General features: G+C 30.1%; 1 protein-coding gene across 2 annotated transcripts in view; it reads left to right on the plus strand.

The window, feature by feature from the left end:
- Positions 1-26,028, plus strand: part of LOC126833447 (orcokinin peptides type B-like) — a 43,740-nt gene that overhangs the window by 12,584 nt on the left and 5,128 nt on the right. Inside the window, exons 2-3 of one of the 2 annotated variants that reach the window (XM_050564794.1) lie at positions 14,906-14,981; positions 22,936-23,065. In XM_050564794.1, coding sequence (XP_050420751.1) covers positions 14,906-14,981; positions 22,936-23,065 — 206 coding nt within the window. Of the gene's footprint in view, positions 1-14,905; positions 14,982-19,206; positions 20,422-22,935; positions 23,066-26,028 lie in introns of those variants that run through there. The other variant, XM_050564792.1, reaches the window with a different exon arrangement.

Here is a 26,028-nt window from a genome sequence, read left to right on the forward strand (position 1 = left end):
CAAAATGGTAAATTGAATTCAATTTTTTTTAGTGAGCGATTTATTGAATATGACCAATATTGTACAAACGCCAATTTAAACTTGATTTGAGTAGCCCTCTAAATGCCCGTCTATGGTTATCTCCTAAAACCCAACTGAGTTTGTTTTTTTCACGACAAACATTATAATATATTTTTTAATTGACTTGAGCTCTTTTTTCCTGGCATCAAAATATTTATCATGTAAGCTATAGATAATAATAATAAATACATTGTAGGTGGACGTTTTAAAGTGTTGGGTTTAACATACGTCCACTGCGTTAACCGTGATTATATTAATCTCGGCTTCTATTCTGTGTATTATATAACATAATCTGATGATTTAATTTATTGTAATTACTTGAAAAATAAAGGTTGATTCGATGTATCTTTTTGACTGAATATTGCCATGTTGTGACTTGTCCACAATATAATGACAGGACAATAACTGCAGACGTACTTCGGATTAATTATAAAAAAAATTATAAGTGACAGATTTGTTTGTATTTTTCCTAGATTTATGGTCTAGTATTTACGATTAATAGTTACTAATACTGAATACAGTGTCAAACGAAAAAACAAAATTCATCCATCTTTTTAGTCCGAATCTGGCTTCAGAATTTCTCTAGCACGTTATAAAAAACACGTTTGGTGTTCTTTACGTTTAAATAATTTTCCAAAAACTTATAGTATGTAAACTTTTAATTTTTTAATCTGTATTATTCGCTGAATTAAGAGCTGCAATGATGAATGTTGATTTTTTAGTTTGATTTAACTCAAAACAAAAATTGGAAAATGTTGATTTTCACTTGGCTGGTGAGTTGCTTACGACTTTGGAAGTCATTTAGAACATAATAATATATTGACAAAAAACAAGTCAAGTATTTAATAGTATGTATTTAATCATACATAGATGAATAGTTTGTTCATTCCGGTTCATTACATTGTAATTTTTACAAAACAATTTTCATCATATTTGTTATCAACTGATTTCTCCTTATCAATCGCCATTCTTATCACTATCATATATTTTAATCGGTTGGTATATTTAACTCGCAAAAAAACCGAAAAACCAGAAGAAAAATCCCGAGATAATATACTTATATTATATTTGCATAACGCTATATTCGCGTTTCAATTGCACAGGAAGTAGAAACTATAGGTAGGACCTTGGTAAATCAGAATAACGTTGAAACCACGTTAACCGTGAGCGATTGTTTATCTCATTGTTCGTTTTGCAAACAATTTGAAATTCAACGAGTTCAAATGGAGCGCACCCGAATAACTCGGTAATTTATGGTAATAATAAAATTGAAGAGTATCATTTTATCGCTCTTCCGTTTTATACCTAATACTGTTGCTGTTGAACTAAGACAAATGAGTTAGTAACAAGGTGCTTGATGGGTATTGCGGTAAATACAAATCGAGCCTCTCCATATTATTATAATACTCACATTGATCCACCCTTAGAACCTGCGGGGCTTTTAGTAACTATTATTTATCACATTGCACACCATCAGACCCATCGTCTACCCATTCAAACTTCCTTATGTCAGGTATACGATAATATAATATTAGATTATACGGAAACGCGTTCTTTACATTTGCACGTACGTCGTTCTGAGTGCATTAAGATAAACGCAAACAAAACCGAAATTAATTATTACTTAACTTAAATTAAGCTTACTGTTAAAAGCTTATTTGAAAAATGAGTTAATTATTTTATAACATATTATTTTAAAATGAAATATTAATATTTTAAAAGCATTGCAGCATGCAAAAATATAATGAAAATAAGTAACTTTTAACTTTTTAGTCTACTTAAATGTATTGTGAGTAATCTAGAGAAATGATTATCCAGAAATGCCGGTCTCCGATACTCGATTAAGGTATTTAACTAAATAACTAATTAGTAAAAAATAATTGTATTTATACTTTACTGTGATAACGTCTTTTAAACATTTCTTCCTTGCGAAAAAAGGTGAATCAGTTCAAATTATCAAGCATTTAGCTGTATGTATAATTTTTAAATACAAGTTTTGTCCTAATATATTGTAATAAATTTTTAAACGAAGTCTTCTTGGTTGTTCAGTATGATTTATACATTTTTTAAGACATAATAAATAAACCTTAAATAGCGATACAATATTATTTTTTAACGTAATGTTTTCCTGTCTGTATTTGTTTTACAATTTCAGATTTCTTACTAACTGCATCCGTTAATTCCGTCTGAACACAAATGGCCAACCATATATAATAAGTACAATATCATAAGTCACAACCCTTATTCGTGTATAGTAAATTTATTACAATATTGCCTGTTTGTTTTGTCCAATCGATATAACTTCATCGATAATTGTTTACCTCTGCAGATACGGACAACGCAATATAACAATAAAATAATAAAAAAAATCGTATCCAAACACAAAAAAGTTCATGTTAAAATTGTGCAAACATCAGGCAATACTGCTGACATGACACATATCGAGTATTATTATTATTATTATTATTATTTTTCCTACCATTACCAAAATTCGTTTAAATTGATAGAGCTTAGCGACTTTGACCTCTAAACAATGAAATGTTAAGGTTTTTGATACCTATCCTATTATGGAATTATACCCATGCCATGTGACAAGTGACAACTGACGACTGACACGCGATATTCAGGAATAACTTTTGACCCTTTCCATTTATACATACATACCTATAATATGAGATTATAATGTATAAATTCACTATGTTATTATGGACTAATTAACAAACTAGAGTTAAATCAATATCTACTTATCTTTTTCTTCTATAGTAGGTATGTTAAATATGTGAATAATATATTATTGACGAATCAGTCATTATTTATTCATTAAAGAAAGGGAGATATCGATTAGATAGGTTAATCATACATTTCAAAATAAGTTTTTTTCGTTTTATTTTATATTTTTAAACTCAAAACACATTTTTAAATCGCCATCAAAGTAACTTAAAAAATCACAATTTTCTAATTTGTTTTTAAGTACAAAAAAAAATACTAGAAATTTGATATTAATTTTGAATTTAGCAAATAAAATATAATTTAAAAAAATTACATTTGAAATAAATTTTAGAAAATTACTCAAATGTACAAAACACGTTGAAAATACCACAAAACAGTGTTTTACAACTTTGGATGTAATTTAAAAAAAAGCAACTAGACTTACTAGATAAAATCTAAGAATATAATCGGATTCAACGAAAAAAAACCAAATTATATTATGTATTTACTATGTAACACTTATATACATTAGTATAAGTGTTACATAAGTAATAACACATATATGTGTTATTGATATTTTCATGTCTTAGCTCTGGCATATAAACGAAAAAAGTATTACCAAAAAAGCGTTCTTTACAAAGCGTTACAAAAGACAATATGGGGTAGGAGATAGAGGTGGGAGATAGGGGCAAGAGATAGAGGTAGGAGATAGGGTGTGGAAGATAGAGATGGGAGATAGGGGTGGTATATAGGGATAAGATATAGGGGGTGGGAGATAGGGGGTAGGAGATAGGTTGTATTCACAAATTTTATCTGAAAAATAAATTCAATGTAATTTAATATTTCCTATGAATTGTTTAAGGCCAGATAATATGAAATCACTAAAATATGAGCCAGAAACTTGATATGTTTACTAGCCACCTTAGATACTAGCTTGTTAATATACTATTTCATTATCTATAATTCCACCACTACTCTAAATTTATTCGGTACTTCAACGAGACATGAAAATGCTCTTTCATGGTTGCAGACTCGGCTGAAAAACTTTTTTACTCACAACTAATGCAAATCATGGATTTGATATTTTAATTGACAATTATTGTCACGTTGTAAAAAAAAACCCCAATAACTAAAATGTTATGTTTTTAACAAGAACTTATAATATATTGTAACATTCGAGTAGATATAAGTATATAACGTCATCGTTAAAATTGTATAAGCATTGCGAATAAACGTACATATGTTTGATACTTTCTCGAAAGCTCTTCCGTATTAGCGATGAAATTTTACTTTATATGTTAATGATGTGGTCGGACAAAACTGTTTGGCGTCGTTCATACTGTTGGACTGGATTGGTTAAATAATCAAATAAATTCGATTTAAATAAATTTATATTTTTAATCTCAGACATGTCATTCAATAACATTGTTCTAACCGTTCAAGAAAAACTACCAGCGTCTAATGCGTTTTTATGTTTTTTTATCATATTGAATAGGTGTTGTACTGGAAACGTGATTTTTCACTCGAAATACCGCGTGTGACAACTTATTAGAAATCCATAATTCATAAGATAATGATGTACTTGTAGTTCAACGTCAACACCTTTCATAGTCAGTTCAGTGTACAATTGGAAAAATTAATATAAGGAAGTTTATATTTTTGCGATTGTTATAAATTTGTCATAAAGGTTGTTCTAAAACGGAAAATCTAATTAAGTTTGGTTTAATTTATAAGTTACTTTTAACAAAGTACAAGATTTCCAATTGGATTCACTAAATATAATATACTATGCTCGGTGAAACTGCTTGTTGTAGTTTCTGTCAGATAAAATAGAGTTATTAACTTATAGCGATAAGGAAACGCAGAACGGCGAAAAGTTGTAACTTAACCAAAAATTAGTAGGCAATATTAATAGCCCTGGGGTGGTTTAAAGTCGGCTCAATCATAGGGGTGAGAAGTAACTGTATTTGGTATAGTAGTTATTCAAATCTACTCTTAAACGGATAACCGTAACACTCGATAAAGTAACAGTGTGTTTTAGCTGGTGCGCAAAAAGTACACAGCTCGCGACAATCATCAGTTTACGTTTAGAGATATTTTATCGTGTCTTCTGTGTGTTTTATAAAGTACATAAAGTTTACTTTCTTTGGCGTTTCCGATGTGTATGAAGTATTATAATATAACAATTATATTTCGGAAGTTCGAGACGACACACACAAAGCAACCGCATTCGCGGTTTCGGGTTTACTTTGAATCCTCTTTGCTGTTTTACGGTGAAGCGCAGTCAAGTTAACTGGTGTTCAACTGCTAAGTGCGTCATGAAAGATTTGTAGTGGTGACTGATCGTTTGAATGCAATATAATATTAGTTACTGCGATTTTATTGTGGTTAATGTCGTAACAATAACAGAGGTAATATTTTACGAATTCGACAAAAGTTTAAGCTTCAGATTCTCATCAAATCGTTTCGAATTGAAAGTCGCTTATAAACTTTCAAACTAACTTTTATTTAATATATGTTACCACCTTCAAATATCAAGTATCACGCTTGAATCGAGTTTCACAACATATATATTTAATTTAAAAAAACAATTAGAAGATAATCAAACAATTAAACATTAAAAGTTTACTCTTTAGTTCACACGATTTTTAGAATTTTATCAAAAACCATCTTTCGTATGTTATTATCTAACTATGCGTTTTTGCATTAGTAAACGACTACGTTACAGTTATGTAGACATAGTGATAACTGATATTAGTAATACTGTAACTATTTCGTTTGACAATTGATGAGTAGTTGAAAATGTATTAGCAGTACAATAATTTTAATACTTTTTTTTGTGACTGAACCCATTATAACCTTTTAACCATTAGATCGATTTTTTTTAATGTTTGTATACAGTTTATCAGAAATCCAACGCCAGAGGTACTTTATAAAGATAAAAGAAGGAAAAGCACCCGATTTTTCAACATTCAACGTTTTAAACTACAACCCCCTTCCCCTGCTGATTGACAGCTTAATAAACCAGAGTTTACTCTCTTCCATAAAAGAGTCTAGGTAAATATGATCACGTACCAAAATGCCCAAGACACTTTTAAATAAATTCTTAAGTTAATATATAAATAACATAACTAAGGTTAGTATTTAAATATCATTAAGCTATCATACAAATTACTCTAAGAAGTAGCGACAAAATTTGAAATAGGGTTTTTCAGAATCCTCATTTCTATAGCTTATGACATAATATATTCTCAATATTAAATTTCATCATCATTGTTTAATCTTAATGCGAGCATTAAAAGCCCAATGCTGACATCATAAGAAGATGATTTCTAAATTTGTTCTAAATGGTTTCGATACTATCATTTGCTTGGTAAAAATAACAAAGTGTCGAATTGCCATTCCTAATATAGTGAAATAATATAATATATATTTTGTACGTAATATATATTGATACTGTATTTCATTAAGACTTAAAAAATTTAGTATATAACCAACAAAAAAAAAATATTAATATTTATCTATTATATTTTGTTTACAAAATTTGTTAATAAAATCATTTTGCACATTTTTTACCGAACAGTCCTGTAGGAGGAATAGTAATTTGTTTGTCTTGTTTTTGAACTTCTATTAAAAGTAATAATCTTATTGTTATTTGTATATTTATAAATCAGTTACAAACTTAATATTATATTTTTAATGATTTTAATTTTTTTTATTGTCTGTGTTTCAATTTTCAATTAAATCTTTTTCTCGGGAGTCATCCAATTACTTTTAAATATATTACAATGTATAGTCTTTAATATTTGATGTCCAATCTCCACTCACCTGGCTTTAAAAATAATAACGTTTACGCTTTTTGGCTTAAAATTTACTTTTATCACAAAAATTATTGATTGCTATAGAAGCATATCGTCCGACCGCAATCGTGCAATACATTTCAGTTACCCTTTTCTATATTATTCTCCCTGTATAGATGAAGCCTATACAGGGTGGTTTATTATAAGGATAAGACATTCATTTTCTCGAAAAGTAATCTTATTGGTTCTTCCGGTTTCAACAGCTTAGGTTACTTGCGAATTTCCTAAAGTATTTTTGAAGAAAATATACGGTTCATTTTTAAGCTCAACAATTCATTAAGGGCTATTACTAATTAATGACTGAAGACATAAAAATTCATAGATTACTTAACTATTCTTGTTTTTAATTTTCTTTAGGTACCTCTATATTTTATATACAGTTACTAAATATTTACCTTTTTTTATAAAGTGTCATTAATTTACAAGAAAAAGTGTGTGTAATTATCCTTATATAGAATCACCCTGTATATTCTTCGCCATGGGTAAATATATATAGGGGAAAGAACCCTTATACTATGCCGGACTTCAATAATCTATTACGGCGCGTGGAATGTTCGCCTAAACGAAATTGGTGCACATCTCAATTGTGTGTTGCAGACAATAATAATAATAATTGAAGTCCATCACGGGCCGGTTATATTACCTGTTTATAAGGGAAGAGGTCACGTACGGACCGGAAGTATCACAAGGGCAAATACATATAAGATTAATATTGGTTCATTGTGGGGGTGAGCACCGAGCAAACACTATATAAAAACGGCAAAGGGGAGAGATCTTTCGATATTGATATTGTAGAAGTTTTTGCCAAAGGGGGCCGTTCGGTGCGTTTACTCGAAGGGGACTTGCAGAGTGAAATTAATTAGCAAAACGACGGTTTTTGTCACCGCGTTTTTGGTAAAATCAACAAACGTTAATAAACTCGTCGAAACGTCTTCTTCTTCGAGAAGTCCGCCTATAATATATAAGGCACGGCAATACGACCAGGCGTTAATTGGCGGCTTGTCTCTTTAATTTTTTTCCCACCTTTCATTAGCCGGTTTAGCATATTAGTATTCTCAGAAACACCCCATTTACATAACGGACACGTAGTTAGTGTAATTTAACTATAAAGCTTATACATAGACCTAACCGACAACGCAAAACGGCTGACTAGAATTATTACTGTTATCGGACCAACGCTCATCTAGTTGAAACAAAAAATCATCTTCTACTTCGGTAAACTCGAGGATTAGTATTATGGCGAGTGCTGTTTTTTCGGTTATCAGTATTCGGGGCTCTTTGCTATCATTATTATGCTCAGAAATGCTCAAGACATAATTAACTAAAAGGCTGTCGCCAAAAAAAAAAAAATTACTTAAGGTCCACTATTCAAGCCATGTACCTACTCGTCCTTTACCTATAATTAATAAAACATACATTTTATAGGGATGACCAGTGGCGAAGCGTCATAGGAGACAAAGAGACAATGTCTACCCACTTATAATTCGGACAAAAAATTTGGTTTTATTTGATGTGTATAAAAATGTTTTAACCAATTTTAATGTAAAAGTATATATTTTTTGTAATAGTATTCTTAGAATAGAGTAGTTGTGGACGCGGATCAGCGGGCGGTCGCGCTGCCGGCCGCTGGGTCTATCCAAATTTAGTATAAAAATAAATGAGACAATTTCAAAATTGTCTCTTTTGCCGGGCGCGGTATGCAGGGGGAAATGGAAAACGGCGGGGGTTTATCGTTGCGCTATGAGACATGTCTCACCGACCGCCGTTCATATTATTATTGTTTTGGTAGACGGTATCAGTTATCCGTTATCGATGTACGTCGTATCGATTGTCGTGCTGTACGTTTTCAAATATGCCTATGCCATTTAGTTTATTAGTTTTTGAACATTTTTTTTTGCAGTATAGATAAAATAACATATACAGGGGGTTCCAAGGGGGCGCAGTCCCCCTGTCAAGTCACGTAACACCATTTTTTTTCAATGTCTCCCCGATCTAAAGACCCACGCCTCGCCACTGGGGATGACGTTTGAAAGTGTACATTACCATACAATTTCACATGATGTATTCAATTGACTTAACGTATACAGTAAAAAATTGAGTATTTGGCTTTCAATGTTTTGTTCTTTTTATTCAAAAGGAATCGTTTGGTGTAGACAATTAAATTTTGAAAAAAATACACTTATCATACCCGTGAACCAGGCCTTCGATATGTTCTATTTTGAATTTATAAACAAAACATTTTGAATTCCGTTTTTCGCTTGGGTTGTGTATAGTCGATAATGGCTATGAGACATTATCGATGACATATTTTACCAAATGATCATATTGAAATAGCCGCATGGTAATCCGGTTAAGAATTCGGACCCTCCTATTTTATGAACTGTATAATAATATATATGACCGGCATTCCTAACAACAGGTAAACGACTTGTTTGAATCGGTTAGACGTGGCGATCGTCGTTATAGAGTGACGCAAGTGAAATAATTATACCCTCGTTAACATTTCTAAAGCGTATCAAAAGTTAACATTGACCCACATCCCGACTCTAAAGAAGGTTCGTAACTCAAGTGGTCTTCAACAAGCATCGTTTCATTGTATAATATTGCATTAACACGCCTTTATTCTGAATTCCATTTAATTGACTCTTCATAAAAAAAAAATATATATATATATTTTTTTTTATTTCAAAAAGTAAAAGACGTGTTTAATTACTCAACGGACACTTTTGCGACTTGCGGTGTAATATAAATGTCGGCTCACAATACTTAAATTAAAAACTCGTTACAAAAAATGAAACTATAGGTATGTCTGGTACGTCTGGTATTCTGTTGTAATGTCTTGTGTTTGTAATTTATTAATATCAAAACAAACATCCAATACAACCTAATATGAATTATTAATACATGCACAATTTATTATTTTTTTAAATATCTATCACAACGAGCTGTCGAACTAGCTTCGAAGTTGATGTAAATCGTGAACGTAGTATTGTATCTGTTTAAAAATCATGTTCAGACTTTTCTTTTACTCATTTTGGAGCATATAGTGTACAATAATTCATTAAACATTACATAACTATATTAAAAACAAATTACAGTCGACTGATAAGTGTCAAGAATTAACATTAAACGGTTGTTATTTGTTTAATACTTTTTATTTGGATATATTTATTGTGCGAGTGTATTGGAGTTTTTTTCAAAGTATACTGTTAAGTACGCATACTTAGAGTTCTAAAACTGTCCGTTTACACGTTCAGCTAAACTGTACAAACAAACTGTACGTACTTTGGTTTGTACAAATTAACTTCTACTGAAAAAGTATTTATATTTTCGGTATTTTCTTATAACTTACCATTTACCTTGTAAGAATAATAAATATTATAATGAGTTTCAACGAAGAGGATGAAATAATGTCTTTTGCGTTTACATAAATAATAAAAACGTTTACCTACATATTACATTTTTTTTTTAATGTTCTAATATCACGGTAGTGTTTATTTATGGAATCGTTTTAAATGTAAAATTTATGAATAATCAGATAACTAATAAGGATATCATTATTAAACTTTTTAACTTTATGAAGTTATTAAAGGAAATGATGATGTTTCTTCAGAATTTATCGATATATATAAGTTATAAGTCTCAAGCTACATGATAATTACATACCTGTGGTTAACATGTAAAGGGTTTTATCAAAGTACTGTAATAGTGTTTGGCGTGACCTCGGAAGTTTCAGGAAAGCGTTCATACGTTTAAAATATTCATAGCTGCTTTACCATCTATACAATCAAGCTAAACATTTTCAGAAACTACATGTACACTTTAGGGAACACGTTTTGTGAAAATTATATGAACCGCGCTTGTTTAAGGCCCACTCTAAATGTCAAGATGTGTTTCCCAATTTAATGTTGTTCAAGAAAAATACCATTTTGTATCTACATAAGCATATTTGATGTTTTGTATTTAATCTTGTCTCAGTCAATTGTAATAAATATTAATACAGATGTTTATATTCTAGTTTGAATATAATATAGTAAAAACGTTATTGAAACATTTAAAATTTTTTATAGTCAACGAGTATTTTTTCAAAAATTTTCTTTATATTATTTTTTTACTTATATTGCTGTCAATCTACCATTATAGCCAGACCACCGCCTCATACAAATATTAAACCGTGGTACGCTTAAAGATCATTAATATACGTTCTTGTGGGAAAATCAAGTACTTTTAAAGTTATTAGAGTTTAAGATTTAAGACGGGATGTGGAGTTCGGTTGAGTAATTTGGCTAGATATAATGACTCAAAACTAGTTATCAACCAGTCAACAATTTCAGAAAATTATTCTTATTTTAAGAAAAATATTAATTAAATGTATACGTTACCAGTTGAGGTTCAACAGTCACCCCCTTAAATCTGCCTGCCTTCCGAATGAAAAAAAACTTTGAGAATTATTCTTGTTGGATAAAAGTAAAATTAGGGGTAACATAGGTAATTTTTTATAATTGTAGTTTATCATCAAAAAAATGATATGATCCATAATATTCTCAAGATCCTATAAAGGTGTATAATTTTTTTTTTTACATTAGGCATTTAGAAGAACATTTTATTTTATTTTGTAGAATACAGTGGACATAATTAACCAGTACTCTAAACAAAGAGGGTTCGTGTTAATTTAATTTTTTTTTTGCTTTAGTTTTATATACTTTTCGACTTGAATAAAACATTACGCTTATTTACATATTGTACTTAACATTTTTTTTTGTTTCATAAAAAACCCACATTTTACGAGTTTTCAATTAAACCTGTGTAAACAACATAATCAGCCGGTTTCACCAACATTTGTTAACTTATTCATTGAGATTTGTTAGCCTTAACACATTGTTAAATTAATCACCCGAAATCGGCTTGTTAAAAAGTTAATCAGCATATTAAAATGTATTGTAGTACTTATACATAATATTTATATTATTATAGTTCAGAAAATTGTTTCATAATTTTTGTTGACTGAGTATACTAGTAATACATAATAATGAATTACACATTTGATGAGGAATTTCTTTATATTGAGTGTTTAGAGAACAATTGAAATGACAACTTTAATAACCCTTCATTAGGTAAGCAGAAATTATTTTATGTAGGTTAGGTAAAAAGCAATGGCACAGACTTGCATTATAGGTTCAAATATCATAATTTATTGTATTTTGTAATTTAGATATTATTATTATGTCTTGCCTGTCCTGACAATGGAAATAATTCTTACCACCTATCTTTTTTTAGGCCTTCAAAATAGAAAATAATATTTTAATGACCTTAATGGCAAACTATTTTTAGAAAGGTATCTAAACTATCTAAACAATGTATAAATTATTTATATAAACCGAAACGTCAAAAGAAAGTAAAATAAAATGTCAAATAATAACAAACTGATAAATTAAATAAAACAATCACTTATCAGTTATCACATATCTTAATAACCAATGAGAACGTTGGAATCGAAGTAACCACTTTGGTAACCCAACTAACGTTTTGTAAACCTAACACATTGAATTTAACAATAATAATGTTATGGTGAAACTTATTTCATTTAACCAGATGTTAAATATAAATGAATTGTAACTAACATTGTCTTAAGAGTGTATTTAACAATAGTTGGTGAAACCGGCTGATTATGTAACTTACTGATGGTGGGAAAAAATGTATTTATGCGTTATTACAACTTTTGTGTTCAACCGTGTTCAATATAGTATTTTTTTTTCAATGATTGTGTCCAATTTGTCGATTGTATTGTATTGTAGTAAAATATCGGAACGCAACAGTTTTTCACTAAATGATATACTTACACATAATGAAAAACAAATGAAATACCATGATAAACTGTATAAATTATTATTACTCGAAAATTAATGAAGTTTATGAAATGAACCCTTTTAGAAAGGTATATAACCCCTTTAGCCTTTATATATACTTAATTGACTCAATGTACAGGCGTTTAAAATTAATTTCCTTCGAACCATTAATAAGCGAATAAGAATTAATTAGTATTTTGATTTTGAACCATCGTTGTGTTTAATATCTTCAAAAGCTTATAACCCGTAAAATCACATTAAAAAAATTCTACTTAATTATATTCTCCAAACAATTAAATTATTTGTTAAAAAATTGAGTAAAACTGTAATACAATATCGAAAAAGTACTATCTATCTATCAATCTATCGAGAAAAAGTAGTAGACATTTTCAAAATTGTTATTATTATTTCAGTTTACAAAGTAATTACTACCAAAATATAGTGCAAAACATTTATCCGGTATTTTTAATATTTCTATTGAATTTATTAACAAAAATAGTAAACACTAATTATTGGAATTAAACAAATATATACTCTGAACTTTTCGTGCTAGGTTTTCTTAAATGCTTGGTGTTAAAACAATACTGTCTGTTGGTAGGAAGTCTTGTTATATTCAAAATGTCACTTGAAAAGTGGTTGAACTTATGTTGTTTTTACTTTTTCAATAATGTTATCGTGATATGTTAGTCGCTTATTAAACTATAGAGATTTCCTTATTTTCATTTATCGATTGTCTAATTAAATATATTTATATATGTGTACAAATCATTTTAGTTTGAAAATGTGGTTTGTTTTTCTGTATACAGAGTGTATGTATATTTAATAGTATTAAAATAAATGTTTATACCCTTCACAAAACAATTTAGTGGTCATATGTGAAATATTAATAAAGACTCCGGCATTTTTGAATACAAACTATCACTATTATACATTGCCGTCATTCATTTATATTTTCAAAGACATACTGCAATGTTAATGCACAATATTCATTTTTGAAAACATATCGTACACTATTTTTTTTTAAAAGATAATTTAATTACCAAATACCACGCCAGAGACATTTTTCACAGTGACGGAATTATGATAAATTAATATATGTAGTTCTAGTAACATCATTAGCCAACTCTACTGTTGATAGTATTCGATAAATCTGAGTTTTTAAAAACTTCCGGTCGTCGAGGGTTGAAATTTTTTTTTTTTTTAATTCCTTTGAACTTTTGTCGTACATTCTAACAAGTCCATCAAACACTAATTACACTGTGTATAGTTGCTGAACTTCCATCGAATAATATTGCATAAGGCTTGTACTAAAGCTCGGGATTTAAAGTCGGTCATGGTCGATGCCTGTAAAGTTACTAGAAGGTTTTGCGCTGTATTTATTATTATATTTTATTGTAAAAATTCAGTAAAAAAGTCAGTCAAATAATTTATGGAGAAAATTCGTTGCCAAAAAAAGTGAAACAATTGAAGTGCTTTTATAAAAGTGATTTTTTTTGTTTGCTTATATAACTTTTAGCGGAACAATTTAGTATCTGAAATTGTTAAATAATAATTCTTCAGGCTTCATAGTTTGAGTGGAACCCCAAACAAATTGTTACAGGGAAATTTCATATTATAGGCACCTACTTTTAGTGCTTATACAATTTACGAGTCGCCCGGCTTTTCTCATTGCCGTTATTATACTTTCATAAAAATATTATAAAATTCTCGCATATTATACATTTTTTATGAATTTCAAGACTATATAACGCAGGTTAACGATAACATAACACTTCTGGTCAATACGTCCATAATAACATCCAGCTATAAAATATGGTATGTCATATATTTTGATTGCTTTTGTCGAATTTTACATCCTTGTAAGTTATATTCCTTTGACGTCAAGGTAATAAACATAGATATTTTCGATAAACATAATATTAATAATTTATAAGTCATCGCATATTTTGCTTTTTCCAAAAAGTTTAATTAAACAATCTATGTGGAGCAATTTAGTGGATTCGTTGTGAACTTAATTAGATAATAACAACAACAAATTTGAAATTATATAAATATTGAAATTATAATATAAAAATACATTTTTATTTTCCGTTAATATATGTGAATAGCTTTATAAGTGTGTTTGTACTAACCTTAAGCTTTTAAACATGATTTCTGGATCGATTTAATTTGCCCACAAATAGATAGGTATAAAATTCTAAGTAGATTTTTTCCGAAATTCGGAAGGTATTGTTTTTATTTATTATGATTAAACATTATTGTGTTATATAAACATTGTACATCTCATACTTTAACCTTGTCACCTGTGTTTTGTTGTTAAACTTTAATAACTTTTTTTTTTTTAGTAGGGTATACGATAATAACAGTAGGCGTACCTAGTGATATTAATACATACATCATAATAATTTATCGTTTTTTTTTGTCTACTAGGTGGAACGCGTTACAGGTGACAGCAATTATTTGCCACTGCGAAACGCGTCCCCCAGAGATTTGCAACGGTTTATAGGTAAGTACGGAACGCATGCAAGTATATATAATATAAATATAAAGTCCTGCACGGAAATACCGATTACCGCATGGTTGGCATGATCCAACACCACTAACAATACTGAATACACCATAAAGCGCTTTATATTCTGTAGTCTAGAATTACTCGAACAGTTCAGCAGTGGCTATCCACAGCTGTACGATATTGTAGTATAGAGTAGGTAATATTGTGTAGAATTTTAATTGTGACTTTATAGTGTTTGGGTAGTTTGCTGTTGTATAGAAAACACAGATTATATCATTATATTATATGATCGTACAAGTCGCGGTGTAATTTGTAATGCGTGTCCTACTACAGCGAGTCTATCCTGTTTACAGCGCTAATGAGGACATCTCGATTGTTTAGAATAGTTGCTGATTACCGCAAGTCCTGACCTATAACCACAGGAAACGATAAGAATATATTATTAGAACAAGTTGTACGATACCGTGTTTTGGGTGTAATGACTATTACGAAACAAAAGAAGGGTTCAATTTACATTTTACATATTGTGTAATGTGCACAGGGGACAGTGGGACACACGGGATATTTATGGAGAATTATTATGGTAAACTTGTTAAATGGCAGGCAAGCAGGTCCGGGCAAGTCCCGGAGCATTAAAACAAAGAATTATTAACCGAAATTTACAAGTTTGTTAATTATCTGTAACATTTCATAAAAATTTGTAAAAATATTAATTTACATAGTTTTTGGCTAATACTCTTTGAATTTGTCACTGTGGCGGCATGCGGCTATTTATGAAACTGAGTTCGAAGTCGTTAAACATTTCCAAAGTACTAGTTTGACATCATCTAGTTTGCGATTCCTGTAGAACTAAAATAAACAGCAGTGTCAAAAATAATAACTGGCCTTTTTAAAATTGTGTATTGTTTAACAAATTTAGTAGTTGACATCCGTAGTAAAACTTTGACTTACTGTGTATGCATATTTATAATCTGAGTACAGTATTGGTCATTATTCGAATAAACAACTAATAATATTTTGAATAATAACACTTTCCATAGAAGCAAAGCTTGCGTTCGGGTTGTAATGATAGGTTGTATTGTAATGATTTTTTGGTATTAGTTTTTTAAATTTAAATGCAACCACCTTTGTGTATATTATGAGTTGCTCATACACAAATATGAATATATCTATTGCGCGGTTAAGAAAAAAAATCCTAAGCCCAAGTGAAGGAAGATGACTAAAGGCTGAAAGGAGATTGGTTTTGATCTATATGAGATATAGTACACATTATGATAAAGTTATATTGTTAGCAAACAACATTTTGCTATTTGTAAAATGTTTCTATTATTACACTTAAACGGAAATGTTACATTATTCAGATAATTTTTCTCATTGCACTGCCAAAAAATTTATTTTTTCAAGTAACTGTACAGTTTAACTTTATTACTGTAAAAAACTCGATTGCTCTTGTGAACTTGAAAAATTATTTTCAACCCGTTTTAATAGGTTAAGCAAACAAAATAGTTAGTCGCGATAAAGTGCAAGTACCAATAAACTATTTTTTGAAACTGTGGGGTGTAAATAATGCTCAACGATGGAGATATAGTTATAAGTTATATTATTTTTTTTCATTTATCTAGGTTTTGTCTATCCCGCGTGTTTTGATACTTTGTGCTTTGACGTTTTGACAGTTTTCTCGCTATTTTTCGACAGCTGTTACCCCAATTACATTCTTTCGGTATTTTAGCGTTTACCCTATTTAAGTATATATATATATATATATATATATATCGGTCGAACAAGCGTTGCAAAACATAATATATAAATGTATATATTTTAACAGCAAAAGCGAAACAGGCGCCGATCCCCTGGAGGTTGTTTCCGCCCTTTTGATTTATGGACAAAGTGGCCGCTACCCGCGGTTGGTGACTTAGATTGACAGCCCGGTACTTGCACTTTCATCTTTTATTTTCCATCATTTATACGGAAACAGTAGTAAATACAACAAATGCACTGCCCAACATAATACATATATTGTATTACATAGGGTTACAGGGAAACATCCGGAAAAGTCGCTTTTTTTTATTTAACCTAATCGGTACATGTTTAAAACGACAACAACTCAAAAAGAATTTCATGACATCAAAATCGCCAAAATGATTAAAAAATAGAACACCAAAAGATCAAGACGTTACCTAAGAGTATTAATAAGCCAGCACAGTGAGGTCGGTTTAAAAGTGATGAAATTAAGGAGGATTAGGGTTAATCGGCTGTGTACCGTAATAAAAGAAATCTTTGACCACAGATTTTCAGGAAAATTCTAAACTTTTAGAGAGAGTGGAGGGGGGGGGTTCTTGATTTTTAAGAAGAAGGGGTGAACTTTTTTAACTTTTGGCCAAATAAAGTATTAATTAGGTAAATTTTCTGATCTGTACTACACGAAGGACTCGGTTCAGCGGTTTAAGAGATAATGTGGGTTCAGACACAAAGATAAAAACACATCATTGTAAAAAAATCCCTTCTCAGCTTCGTATCGAAACTATTAACGTTTATTAAATACATCGCTTGAAGTACCACGCTATTTGGTCACCACAGTAGAGTGAACATAATATATTATATTTCGACAATGAAAAGCGAAACATTGGACGAAACAATAAAGGTCAACCTGAACTCTCCAAGTTATTTTCGAGATTCTTTTAGTGTTTCGTCTCGTTGATATTTCTTTGAGCGATAAAACAGAAGAAATAAAAGCATCTCGTCTACCAACGTACCTACTTCTTTGGCCCGCTTAATAATATCATACCACGTTACTGGGCAAGTGTAAACGTAAAGTGGGGTTTAAATGGGTTTTTAGTGTTTTATTCGTTTGATGATATAGGACGACGAAAGGCGCAACAACGTTTTCATTAAATGTTTACTTGAAAAAAACACGGTAAATGTAAAAACCGTGTACGTGACACAAGTTGGGTTTTTATGTTATTTTTATTTTACTCAAAGGTACTATTATTGACTTTTGGCTCGAAGCCATTGGATTAACTTCGATTCGCGCTTTTTGGCTACAATTAAGTTTCCAAAAACATGCTATATCAGCAACTTGTAATTCTGTTATTTTTTCTACGCGCAACAAATAATGCTAAACAATCGATTTGCCGATTTGTTAACCGTTTGAAAGTTGTATCAGTTCTCAACAATTGTGTAAAACTTTTACAAATTACTTTATATTATCGGTTGTTCTCGTTATCGGTGTAGCTAAAATGGGCTTGCAGTTCCAAATATCCGTTGTTTATGATTCCACGCGTAAACACTCACACAATCAGATGTGTTAAGGTTAGATTGTATGTTTTTGTATCCGGTATTTTACTCGAGCAAGATAATATAGACTCATCCCAATTCGTTTATTCACAGTTTTTCTTTTCAGATTTTATTCTCGCAGTTGGCTCCCTCGGTTTTCCACTACTCTGCTCTAATATCATTATAAGAAATTAAAAAAAAAAATAACTTCTAAAATACTTATGCAATAATTATAAAGCATAGAACCACCATTTGTCATCACTATCATAAATCAGTTGATTTCCTCTTATTTGTCCTTATCCATAAACATTAATTAGAATTATTAAGTACTAGATTTAGAAGGGGAAATCACATTAAATGGGGAAACAAATTTTCATGTGAATTTTTTCAAGGCAATTTGTGTGACGCTTTTGTGACACGAAGTGAAGGGGGAAAGAAAGGGATAGCGATACGTGTGAATGAGATAGAGATGGGATAACTGATAAGATATAATTATTGATAAGTGAATCTACTGGTAAGAAATGATTAATAAGATACGCAGATCACAATACGTATATATGATGTGCAATTAATTCATTTAATTTTGATATGTACATGTCTTTTCCGTGAGGGTGAACATTTTTTCGCGTGGACAAACTCGGTTTATCATTTTTGCGTTACCATCTCGAGACTTGACCGCTAGCTTATCGATGACGTCACTACTTTCTACTTCCCTTACCTGTTTATTCTCTCCCCCATTTCGCCCTACCACCCCATATCACAAAACTTCCCCCCCCTCTCCCATCTATCTCTTATTTCCTGCCTTTCCCGTACCAAATGATACGGACGACGCAAATCGTTCGACAAACATATCTAAATATGGTCGAGGGGTTGGATCTTGATGTGCGGTGTTCGGTGTAGACCGCGGTATGGCGGCCCGGTCCTACCTAATCCGTTGGTTTTGCAGACGTCTGTGGCGATGGGGAAGACTGTTTGAAGACATTGACGATGGATAAACGGGGAACGCTCGATCGTCTGAACGGCGGTCATCTGGTGCGAACCCGGTCGTGGCCGTCGACATTAGATGCCTCGGACAAACGCATGTCGAAAGAAGATAAATCCGATAGCGATCCACCGATGGATTTAACCGGGACCCTGGACCGGCTGGGAGGCACGATTTTGTTCGTCAGGAAGCCGTTCCGGATGGGCGGCGGAAGGTACGTCAAGTACACGGTGCAAAACCGGAACAAGTACAAAATGCCCTTCAAGCATAGTTGGCGCAACGACCAGCTTGTGGAATCCGACACATCGGCCAGCGGCGGTTACGGCGAAGACTATTACGGTGTACTTTCCGGTGCCTACGACGATATCACGGAAGGGTGTGAAAACTGTTTGCCGAGGAACGCACCGAGCTCCTATGCTTCTAATTAACATACCTATATTCAAACATATTAATTATCGTTTAAAATTATTAGTCAATATAAAATATTACCCGTGTGTGTGTGTGTAGTTAAATGAAGTTAGCATCAAAATATGTGTGTGTTTTGTCTTTAAAAGGTTTTAACGTGGATATGTTTTTGGACAGGGCACACAGCCAACTGAATGTGCGAAACGAAATGACGTTTTACTGCAAACTCCCCGGCCGTGAATACAAACTTTTTGTTTTTTTTCGACCGATTATTCTTGAATTATAAACTAAAATGATCATCAATGCTATCTTAGGAAATTACCAAAAACATATCCATGATTCAATGTATCCTACAGCTATAAGTCGGCCTGAGCGTAAGGGGTAAAAATGTCAACGATTTTAAAGAACAAAGTAAGAAGATCAATAAAAAAAAAAAACACTCCATTAAAACAATTGATATTTTACGCTTAAGTTAGTAACAAAAAGTTACGGTTCACTTTGTCGTGTAAAAGTGTTCAATGCGAAGTTATTCTTCGACAAATTGTTTCAAACTACGGTGGGATATCGCTTTTAAAATAATACTTAAAAAGTTTCAATGACTTAGTACTTTTTCAAACACTTTATTTGAATGGATACACCCTATACTTATAAGTTTATAACGATTACGCTGTACAAAAGGTCATAAAGGTCAAAATACTCGCGGTTTGTTTGGTTATACATTTTTTTTTAATGAGACGCACTCCAATTTCAGTTTTAAAAAAAATGTATAACTAAGTATACATATTTATTTGAATAAATGATTTTATTTTTTTAGTTATCACTTATCACAAAGAATAGATGAATTCCAAACCTGGGCGATTTTATTTTAAGTAACACAAATAATAAATCATGTATATGCTTTCAGCTGTCTGAAACACATTTAAATATACCGTTTTAAATTATTTATTATTTAAAACTTCATATAATATTTTTTTTATTTTTTGGAAACTGTAAAAACAATTTGTTTTTACAATAACGATGAAAAAAATACGTATCGATTTCAAATGAAAATATAAATATACTTTGTTTTAATACATTTTTATGTAATAATATATTTTTGAATGATTTAATTAAATTGTTTTTAAAATAATTTGTTTTAAAAACAGTACTACATAATATCCATTTTCGTATTAGACAGTATTAATTATTAAATAGATAAAAAATGTTTATTAGATTTTATTAAACTTTAAATTATTTGAGATAAAAATTTATATTTGTTATTTACATTTTTTGAGTGTTTGAAATTAAACATAGTACGTATCTATAGTAGACTATAGATACATAGAACATAGATCTTCGCTTAAAAAACATGTAATTACTATTTGAGTTGTTATTTAAATAATGCCCAGGTTTTACGCTATTCATTCAATTTTATTTTTTCTAAATTATTATAGAAGTCGTCAATACTCATATTAAATATGTATAAAACGAGCTTAGCTCGGGGAACTGAATGATTTATAGAGGACAATCAGGGCATATTCATATACATTTACCTATATAGTGTATACCTATATACAATTTTTAGAATTTTATGATTCGGTATATTCATACAGTTGTGTGGTATGTATTGTGAAATCCTGAATTTGTAATTAATACGTCCCTTTAGATTTTACCTGAGGGTTGACGCGTTTAAATTATTAAACGGTGTTGCCCGATAGAAATCTAATAAACAAATCATGTGCCCGGTACGACGTTTTATTTTTGCATTTTTAATACGATCGTCGACCATTTTGACTGCAACCAAAAAAAAAGCAACTGGTATCGCGTGCGTTCACTGAAAAATGATAACGTTTCAACTTCCGAAAGAGTGCTTTCACTTATGTATATTATAGCACTTAGTAGCAAGTTAGTTATAAATACCTACACTTCACGCACAGTATTTGCATGTGGGGCAGCATGCTTAAGCCCCTTAAGCACCGTCTGCCAACTTGATGAAGGTCAGTTCATACATATTCCAATACTTATGAAAATAAGTCTTACAGTGAGTCTTACAAAAATATACTAATAACTATTATTATACAAATGAACGGTCACATACTCCGTGTGACGAGAGAACGCACAGTCTGCGCAGACCGTCAATCCTGTCCAGTATTGGTTTCTGCGCAGGTGCGTTCTTTCATCACACGGAGTACAGTGCAATATTTGATTTCAACCGAAAAGAAACCTACAAAATAAATGATTCGAGAAAATGTTGTCGATATATTTAATAAAAAATAAACTATCTTATTACCATATATTTAAATATTTTTATTTTAACAGCTATGATACCGTTACTACTGTACAACACGATTCAACCTTTCCCAACTTATGCGTGTCATCGTTAGACAATGTTAATTACCTAATATAAATAACTTATTTATAGTTAATACATAATTGAATATGACCGTACATTAATTCTAATAAAAGTTTAAATATTTAAAATTAAGTTTAGCACGGCTTATAAATATAGATATTATTTCATAGAATACACCTATTTGCGTACTATAAAGTCGCTGGACAATTAATTTTTAAATAGAATAATAACACGCTGTACGACAAAATGTGACCTTATTTTGCAACAAGAACCAAAATACAACAATTTTTTTTTCACAAAAATCTGAATTTGGCCTCGACATTTTTCTGGTACATCACTTTTTTTTTTAATTATCTTTTAATTGTAAACAACTTACAAAGCAAAAACTAAAATTTTCTAAGCTACTTTATGTGTACATTTTTTTTTTATTAGACAAATTCTAAAACCAGTTTTGAATTCAGAAAATGCAATAAGTTACTCTATTTTAAATAAATTTCAGAGAGATTCAGGAAAAATCCAAGTAGGCAGATACATTTTTGTTTTCATCGTGTTGGTAAAGTTATTAATTTTGCCAGTAGACTATACTGGCAGTAGTTGAACTACTTGCATAAGGAAATTGCTAAGACATTTTATATTAGGTCAATGCATTATTAATTCCACCCTGGAAATTGGGTCCTAGCTCGAAGGTATTATTAATTAAAATCCACGTTGCTTCAGTATTGTACATAGAAAAGTTTCGTTCCCGGCGCACTCATCAGTAGTGAAGTCAAGTTATTTTTTATGTACATATTTAATCGTTTAGTAGATTAGTCGAGTTGAAATCAAACGTTGACCGTTCATAGCACGATCCTTACTCGACTGCTTTGTATGTGAATATTATTTAACTTCATTTTTTTTTCTTTTAATTGCTTACACCCAACAGATGATGTAATCGTGTGTAATGTAATATTTTACAGAAGGAGAAAATCTTCTGAGGGATTTGGAAATTCTGCGGGACCGGGCCGAGTACTTTGCCAGGCAAAGTCGGCAGATAAACACATTGAGCGGAGCCGGTTTTGGCCAAAGCAAGCGGTTTGATACGCTCAGGTAATTGAATTTCCACGTTAACAACCAATATACCTAATACATACATACGAGTATTATAATAATAATAATAATTTAATTTACTACAAAATAATATTATATGTCTCGTATTGCAGAGCACTTATCTCTTTCTAATCAGATTAACCTCATTTTGTAACCTCTCATGTAATAACCAAAGTCTTCATTTCGAGTCTGTACAGTAGGCAAATGTTACTACTGTAACAATTACAATGTCAGATATATATATATATATATATATATCATATATATAAATATATTATATTCAACAGCTCCGCCTGACTCTCCCTTGTACTTTATGTTGACTCGTTAAACAACTATAGTTAAATTAATTACAACATGTTTTCTTTTAGTAGTCGATTAAAATAAGAGATAAGTCGAAGACGTAATCTTTCGACGTGAAGTAGGTTTTTTTAGTGTCTACAATTTAGTCTAGTAGTAATTTTTGAAAAAAAAACGTTATGAAATAAAGAACAATCGGTAGAAAATAAATGCTGGCTAGATGAATTTTAAATGGTAGTCGTTTCAGCTTTTCATAAGCGCACTTTACTTTTAAGTAACTAAAACATCTTGTTATAACAAATAAATAACCCAAGTAGAAAATAAATAATCATAAAATTTCTGTAAAACGTTGTAGTTTTAATGTATTTCAAAAAACGTATTTTATGTATAATGTTAAAAAATAACATTCCTATAATATTCCTAAAATATTTTTTATCGATATTTTCAAACTACATTTTATACATTTTTTTTATTTAAAATTATTTTTAATATAATACATGTTACAAATATATTAAAAACATTGTTCCTAAAACGTTATTTACTTAATATTCTACATGAACTAATAATAATAATATGATTGACCTAATTATGATTATGTAATAATTAAATAAAAACTGAAAACAAAATTATGATTACTGTGCGGGTTTGTTAAATTGTTTAGAAAATACAACAGATGTAGAATTCTTAAACTGGCGTTATTTCAGTATATTAATATGCAAATTGTTATTGGACTTATCTATTTTAAAAAAGCTAATAGACAATTATTAATTCTATGATATTGTGTACCCAGTTCTAAAGTTTCTTAACTTAACGTTAATCGCAACGATAAGACATGTTTGCTACTATATTTTTTCTCAAAGAACACTACAAAGTTTAATATTAATTTTTTACAATAAATAGTATTTTGTTTTATCCGTTAAAATATTCTCTTTAGACATTTCATAATAAATAATAATTAAACTATTTTAATAACCGGAAATGTAAACAGAAGCGGATTTACATGTTTTCCGCCCTCGTGCAAATACATTTTTGCCGACCCATCACATAAATACATTTTTATTCGTATAAAAAATAGTAAAAAAAAAAAAGGAAGTTAAACGTCATCAAATATTTTGCTGCCCCATAAATATTGCTACCCCAGGTAACTATCCCTACGTTGCCACTTGTCTGCCCATTAATCCGCCGCAGTGTAAATATTATTAACGTAACAAAGTCTAAACAAATTTAACAAAGGCATAAAATACACACACAAAAAAAAAAAAGAGAATTTTCGTTTTTTTTAGGTATTATAATTAACGGAGGAAAAAAATACACTATAAAAGTCATTATAATATATAATAGTTAAAAATATATAGTAGCAAAAAAAAGTGTAATTATTATTTTTAAGAAATAAAGTGAATACCGTCTGTTCGTGTAGGCATCACATAAATAACCGAATTTAAAACAAAACTGGCAATAAATACATTTTATTTATTCGTTCCATCAAATATTTATTTAAAATTCCTTCTTTTTTTCTTTAAATTAAACTTGGTTATTATGATTAAGAACGATTAAAATCTAAAGTCTCGGCCTTTTATGAAAGTCTTTGTTTTACTAAATTATTCGAATGATTGTCAACCAAGAAACTCTGATTACTGCGTGTACCGTTTGATTTTAGTTGGAATTAATATTTGTAAACTCCTTGAATTATGAAGACCTAGAGAATTATATAACTTAGAGAAAACTTTTGCGCTTTGTGTACAGACATTTTGCGACGGTGAACTTTTTTGTTCAAGAGCACCTGTTCATATTCACGGCGAAACGTTTGAATCATCATGACATTGGTGTTTTCCAAAATAATATTTGCCTTGAAAGAGAAATAAAAAAAAAGTCTAGAAATTAATTTTATATTTTTTTATACTCAAAAGTTAAAATTTTAGATATTTTCAAATCTCTTGGACAGTTTTTTTACGATAAAACATTTATTTTTAACTGAAAACTTATTATTTTTTATTTCATTTTCTGGTGTTTACTTCGCTGAAGTCCACCATAATACTACTTATGTAATACATCATAAACAATATATTGTGAGTAAATAGGTTGACGTTATTTTTTACTTTATTCTGGATCTAAATGAGGTATTGTATGAATTAAAAAAAAAACATTCTGAATTTTTTAGTTTTTTATTTGAGACCTTCCGTTTTCCTGGTTGAGCGGAAAGTTTTTTTTAGGATATCACAAATTACACCTACCTATTTTTTTTTTTTTTGGAATATGATAATTAATTTGTATAAAATAAATTAAAACCATAGTTTTCAACAATGTTAATGAATTAAAAAATGAAATGTTTTACTCATAATTCTTAAATTTAGAATAATACAATGGACTTATCATCAAAATGCACTATTAGAAAAAGTTAATTAATTTTAACAAAGTTTAAAAATAAAGTAAGTACGGGTTTTGTTAATAAAATCTTGCTCAAACACAAAGACGACAGGATTTGAATAGAAATCTCAATTTTTTAATCAGATTTGCAGGATTTCGAAACACATAAAATACCACTATAATGTTTTTGTATTAAGTTTTATAGTCAAACCTAATAACTAGTGGTAGTGACTACATTTTACCTATAGGAACATTAAAAAAAAAAAATCAAAACTTTTCGTTTTCGTAGTGACTATCTGTAA

Source organism: Adelges cooleyi, unplaced genomic scaffold, assembly GCF_023614345.1.
Source record: "Adelges cooleyi isolate 19-005CV unplaced genomic scaffold, UGA_ACOO_1.1 ACOO_flye_CR_arks_rails_tigmint_CR_PRNA_2, whole genome shotgun sequence".
Lineage (NCBI taxonomy): Eukaryota > Metazoa > Arthropoda > Insecta > Hemiptera > Adelgidae > Adelges > Adelges cooleyi.